We start from the raw sequence: 6857 nt of genomic DNA on the forward strand, positions 1-6857 counted from the left end.
TAAAATATATAACCATCTGGTTTTTGGTACTTGCTGTGTAAAATGTTTAGATTTGTATATAAGCGAATTATATAAATGATAATTCTTTATTACTAAAGGTTATTTACAGATGTGTTTAAGGCACAATAAAAAATAAATTACAATACAAAAGTTATCTTTAGGAAGAAGACAGTGAACAACAGGGTCATATTAACCCCTGAATATTTAGCCAAGACACAAGCTACAAGTTTTACTGGAAAAGACTTTCCAGGAGTTTTTAACCACTTGTTCATTACACTTATGGAACATCATCCAGGCCATCCGTTTGGAAAAATATTATGTTATTTTCAAAGGCTGAATTATGGAGAAAAATAGAAAATGTGAGTTAAAGGTAATATAGACCCTAAATCTAACTTTTAGTTTCAAAACTAAGTATTAAGACTACTTTTTTAGTGTAAAAGACAAAATGAGACAGGTATGGAATGAATCAGAATCAAGGTTCATATGTAAATTGTACCAACTATTTTAAAATACCCGAAAAAATATCAAAGTTCAGCATCTTTAACTACAGGTAACTATTTGAAAATTCCAGTTTGTTAAAAGGAAGAACATCTTTGGCCCAGTCAGTAAAAACTGAAAATATTAGCCTATAAAGATGGGGGAGAGGGAGCAACTAAACTTTCAGATGTTTTGTACATTTTGAACAAATGCTGCTATAGCTTAAGTTTGGAAAGACAATGGGAGATTAAACACTTTAAAGAGCACTCTTCTTTCCATAGCCCACTTATAAAGTTTGCTTTCTCTCCTAGTATAAGGGAAAAAATGAATAAAGCTGGTTTCATATTATTAGTTTTGGTATTTCTTTGCCCCATACCAAATCCTCCCTCCCACAAAGTAAGCAAGTAAATTAAAGCAAAAATAAGATAAAGAAAAGGAAAAAAAATAAATATCATCATCCAGTTCTCAGAGCTTTATATAACACTGTACAAAATTATCATCATATAGGGTTGATTTTTTTCACCAGCCCTAAATTTTTACAGTTGTAATGTACTATTTCAGAATCCTTCCATGTAACTGCTTAATGATTCCAGTCTGCAAGTGAACTTAGATTTTGTTCTGTTGTTATAGATAACTGAATAGTAAGCTAAACAGTATTCACCGCTCATGAAAAACCTGCACTTTTGGTTGTTTTTCACAACATAGAAAAAAAAGGGTGACAAGTGATTCATCCTGGGGTGGCATTTGTCAATCTATAAGCATTTATAAACTTTTCTAGCTACTTTGTGCTATTATAAAACTTGGATCAACAAAACAAAAAACATTATTTAGGATACTGAAAAAATTTCAATAAAACAAGATGTGTCCCATACTTAAGGACAGCCAGGAAAAAATCAAACTGTTCTTTTAACAGTTTGAACTTAAGATTTACTGTTAATCAATCAAAAACAGCTGGGAGAATTAGCTCACTTTTAATTAAGAGTGAGAAGGAAAGAGTAAACACATTAACTTAAGTAGCAAAAGTGCTACTCTAAAGAAACTAGTATGTTAAAGGAAACGTCATGACAGACAAATTGGCTCTCATCTCGTTTGATACCAATGTATGTGTGTACAATTAAGAATCCACAAGGAGTGTTTAAGGGCAAAAATGTAGCTTCTTAGCATAAAAGGCTAATAATGGGCATTTGAAAAATATTTGCACTTTGAAATTAAAAAAAACCTTAGTAATAGACTGTGGGTGAGTTTGTTGGTATCTGCTCAAGAGGGCCTTTGCCAGCTCCAGAGAGATGTTGCTCATCTAGATGGTTATGTACTGCAGAGCTGCTTGGAAGACAGGTCACAACTGGAAAAGCCAAAGAAAAGCTTCCATCAACTTCAGCTTATCCTAAATTTCTTGTTCTTGGGAATCTTCAGCTTTCTGAAATACAAAAGTTTAAATGGATAATGCATTTGGGAAGAGTGCATAGAGATACCTGGAATTATGCATTACACATATATTATTAGATATGTTCGCCACTGTGGAGGAAAATATTCTTAATGTACTTGTTCTCCTAATTCAACTTTTAAAAGATGTTTCCTGGGCGCCTGGGTGGCTCAGTTGGTTAAGCGACTGCCTTTGGCTCAGGTCATGATCCCAGGGTCCTGGGATCGAGTCCCGCATCGGGCTCCCTGCTCTGTGGGGAGCCTGCTTCTCCCTCTCCCACTCCCCCGCTTGTGTTCCCTCTCTCGCTGTGTCTCTCTCTGTCAAATAAATAAATAAAAAATCTTTAAAAAAATAAAATAAAATAAAATAAAATAAAAGATGTTTCCTGATCCTTGTTACATAGTTCTCAGTGTCAGTTTCCTTAATTCGTAGCCTCTGCCTTGCATGGACACTTGGATGATCCATAGCTCACTCACACACATGCATGCCTTCTCTCTCTCTCTCTTTCTCTCTCTCTCTCTCTCTCCCCTTTTATTATAAACAAATCAAGCACACAGAAAAGTAGAAAAGACAGTGTATAGAATTCACCCATTACCTAATTTTAAAGCATTTTTTGTATTATTTGCCATATATTTATTTGGTTTTTAATTTGTTATATATAAATACATATATAAATTTATATGTAATAAATGTATATTATATATAAATGTATATTTAAGATAGGGACATTCTCTTCTATAACCACAAAATCTTTATTATACCTAATAAAAATTAACAGTAATTCCCTAACATTATCCATTTTCCAAAATTTTCATATTCAAGACTCCCAACTGCCCTCCCCATCAAAATCTTCTTACAACTAGTTTGTTAAAACTAGTATCCATCCAGTGAGGACATCCAGTCACATTGCACTCGATTGTGTTAGTTCTTTAAATTTCTTTTCATTCCCATCTTTATTTTCCATGACCCTGACTTGTTACAGAATCTGCTTGGCTTTAAAAAGACAATAGCCCTTGGTAAAATCTCTCTCTGATACTAGATTCTTCTGGGGTTTACAATAGAATCATTTCTCTCCGTATTCTATTTTATAAATCCTTGAGGGCTTTCCCTGAAGCTTTAGTTTACAAAAATGTGACTCTTTTTGCAAATAATAATAGTGGACCTGCTTCGGAGAATGGGAAAAATTCTGATCATATGAAAAATAAATCATCTTACCCTTTAAGCATAATAAACCTGAAAACTAGAAAAATAAAACTACACACTACTAAAATTAGATTCATAGTCCTAATAACTAGATGAAAGGAGTTGAAATCCATTCCAAGTAGTATAAAAGTTCTGCCAAAATGTCAGACATACCCGTTGAGTTATTCTCTTGACGCCACAATTGGTTTACAATAAAATAAAACAAGCAGATATTGCTTCTTTCATTTAAAAAAATAAAGATTTGGGCGCCTGGGTGGCTCAGATGGTTAAGCGTCTGCCTTCGGCTCAGGTCATGATCTCAGGGTCCTGGGATCGAGTCCCGCATCGGGCTCCCTGCTCCTTGGGAGCCTGCTTTTCCCTCTGCCTCTCTCTCTCTCTCTGTCTCTCATGAATAAATAAATAAAATCTTTAAAAATAAATAAATAAAAAATAAAATAAAAGAAAAAAATAAAGATTTATTTAAATGTTGAAAGTGAATTTATTATTCTTGGTCAGGGTAAACATAACCACCAAGCCTCAAATAATCTTAGAATTCTCCCATCTTCCATGGCAGTAGGGTCTCACTGCCTCATCCTTTGCACAAAACACACTCAAAGAGGAAGCTGTACATGACACTAATAGAAGACTTTTATCTCCTCGACCCAGCTCCTCTAATTTCACGTAGAAAACACCTAACATCTAATTTCATGTAGAAGTCCTAAAATCTGGGAGATCCACATTAGAGATGGGCCAGACAAGAAAGCTAAGGAAAGAAATCAACTCATTTATGAGCCTCACCATCTAAGAACGTTAGTCTGTGTCTTCTAAATAAATGGAGACCTTTTTTTCTTGGTTGAGCCTTTCCTCTTCTTTTCTGTAACAAAGAAGTAGAAACCAATGTCAGGTGAAAATGACAAGAAGCAAGGGAGGTAAATCTTAGAAAGAAAGCTTTGAGCGATGTATTTTCTCCCATATTTTGGGAAGCATTAAATGCATCTGGGAATAGATCCAAGCTTACAGAGAGCTAAACCACCAGTGCCATCTATCTAATAATACACATGCCTCTACATGACCCTGGGTCTCTGAACTTCTACATGCTTCAGAATACTTTTAGATGGGGATACAATTTGGGAACCTGAAGGAGTTAAAGCAGACACCTTAGTTTATCATTAGTTCCAGCCTCTAATCCCACTCCTTATTCGGAAAAGAAAAAAGAAAAAAATCTGTGTTGACCTAGAAGCCATCTTTATTGCTTTGTAGTCAAACCCTAACATCAGAGTTGGGTTCATTGGGCTTCTTAAAATCAATTCTATTTACTTCAGTAAATATTTCTTGAGGAAAGGAAACAAATGGTGCTGGGACAACTGAAAAACTGCAATTGCAAAAGAATGAATTTGGACTCCTACTTCACTCCATATACAAAAATTAACTCAAAATCAATCAAAGACCTACTGGAAGAGTTAAAACTGTAAATCAGAAGAAAACAAGCATAAATCTTCACGACCTTGAGTTAGGCAGTGGTTTCTTAGATATGACACCAATAGCAGAAGCAACAAAAGAAAAAATCGATGAATTGGACTTCATCAAAATTAAAAAGTTCTGTGCTTCAAAGGACATGAAGAAGAAAGTGAAAAGGCAACCCACAAAAGACAACCCAACTTGAAAATGGGCAAAATATTTGAATAGATAGGTCTCCAAATAAGATATGCAAATGGCCAGGACACCTGGGTGGCTCAGTCAGTTAAGCGTCTGCCTTCGGCTCAGGTCGTGATCCCAGGGTCCTGGGATCGAGTCCCGCATCGGGCTCCCTGCTCAGCAGGAAGCCTGCTTCTCCCTCTCCCACTCCCCCTGCTTGTGCTCTCTCTCTCTCTGACAAATAAATAAAAATATTAAAAAAAAAAAGATATGCAAATGGCCAATAAACACATGGAAGGATGCTCAACATCATTAGTCATTAGGAAAAGGCAAATCAAAACCGCAGTGAGATGCCACTCCACGCCCACTAGGTGGCTATAATCAAAAGGTCAGACAACAAGTGTTGTCAAGGATATGGACAAATTAGGGCGCCTGGGTGGCTCAGCTGGTTAAGTGACTGCCTTCGGCTCAGGTCGTGATCCTGGAGTCCCAGGATCGAGTCCCACATCGGGCTCCCTGCTCAGCAGGGGGTCTGCTTCTCCCTCTGACCCTCTTCCCTCTCGTGCTCTCTATCTCTCATTATCTCTCTCTCAAATAAATAAATAAAATCAAAAAAAAAAAAGAATATCTTGAAGGATATGGACAAATTAGAAGTTCATATGTTGCTGGTGGGAGTATACAATGGTGTAGCTATTTTGGAAAACAGTCTGGCAATTCCTCAAAAAGGTAAACATAGAGTAACCATATGTTCCAATAATTCCACTCCTAGGTATATACCCAGGAGAGTTGAAAACATATGCCTACACAAAAATTTATAAATAAACGTTCATAGCAGCATTAGTCATATTGGCCAAAAAGTAGAGAAAATCTAAACGTCCATCAATTGAATGGATAAACAAAATGTGGTATGTACATGCAATGGAATATTATACAGCCATAAAAAGGAATGAAGTACTACTACTATACGCTCTACACAGATGAACTTCGAAAATACTATACTAAGTCAAAGAAGCAGACATAGAAGGCCACACTGTATGATTATCCATTTATATGAAATGTCCAGAATAGGTGTAGAAATGCTGGCCATACTGACTCCATCTTTGACCCACCATCTTATTGTAGTCTGCTTGATGACCTCTTCAGGGCTACATGTTCTAGAGTATTGTATAAGATGTAATGTAAAAGATAAATGTTCAAACTCCACACTCACATTCCAAAACCAGAATGTCCAGGGAGCCTATTCTGGATTTCAATGGGCCCATCAAGATACTGGTGCAGATAACATAGTTTCTGCAGAGTCACACGTGGTGCCACAAGGTCTGTTAAACGTTAGCGATCAATCACATGTATGCGAACACGCCCCCACACATCCTGCTCCTTTAAAACCAGCAAACTAGGGGCACCTGGGTGGCTCAGTTGGTTAAGTGTCTGCCTTGGGCTCGGGTCATGATCCCAGGGTCCTGCTTCTCCCTCTCCCTCTGCCTACTGCTCTGCCTATTTGTGCTCTCTCTGTCAAATAAATAAATAAATAAAACCATCAAACTAAAACATGGGACTTCGGAGGTGACTAGCTGTGCTGCTAGTCCTCTTGGACAAGAGGATGGCAGTCCTCTTGATCCTCCCTGTCAGTAAGTCACTCAGCATAAAACTCTGTGTATTCTACATGGAGTTGCCTACTTCCTTTTCGTGTCAAAGTGCCTTCTCAGTTTGGGGGCACTTTACGTTCTCCTCACCTTTGAACAATAGGCAAATCCATAGAGACAGAAAGATTAGTAGTTGTCAGGGGCAGGTGGAAGGGGACAATGGTGATGGCTAAAGGGCATGGAGTTTCTTTTGGAGGTGATGAAAATTCTGGAATCAGTGGTGATAGTCACACAACCTTGCGCACATTAAAAAGGTGAATGTTTATGGTAGGTATATTTCATCTCAAAAAATATACATATTTATTGAGCACCTTCTATCAGCATGGCTGACTTTCCTAGGCACTGATTGGTGGCGCCCCTGCTGACTGCCCAGTGGTCCTTACAAACATACACTTTAAATTAAAAGTAAAGGCATGTCCGGGGCGCCTGGGTGGCTTAGTTGGTTGAGCGACTGCCTTCGGCTCAGGTCATGATCCTGGAGTCCCGGGATCGAGTCC

The 6857-nt window shown here is 37.5% G+C and overlaps 1 protein-coding gene across 1 annotated transcript in view; it reads right to left on the bottom strand.

The window, feature by feature from the left end:
* Positions 1-116: 116 nt before the first annotated feature.
* Positions 117-6857, bottom strand: part of MPZL2 (myelin protein zero like 2) — a 12829-nt gene continuing 6088 nt past the window's right edge. The window contains exons 5-6 of the mRNA XM_035009047.1: positions 3881-3956; positions 117-1894 (exon numbers count right to left, since the gene is read on the bottom strand). Coding sequence (XP_034864938.1) covers positions 3893-3956 — 64 coding nt within the window. The 3' untranslated portion in view covers positions 117-1894; positions 3881-3892. The remainder of the gene's footprint in view (positions 1895-3880; positions 3957-6857) is intronic.

This window comes from Mirounga leonina, unplaced genomic scaffold (genome assembly GCF_011800145.1).
Source record: "Mirounga leonina isolate KUSES-001 unplaced genomic scaffold, KU_Mleo_1.0 Mir_153, whole genome shotgun sequence".
In the NCBI taxonomy this organism is placed as follows: domain Eukaryota; kingdom Metazoa; phylum Chordata; class Mammalia; order Carnivora; family Phocidae; genus Mirounga; species Mirounga leonina.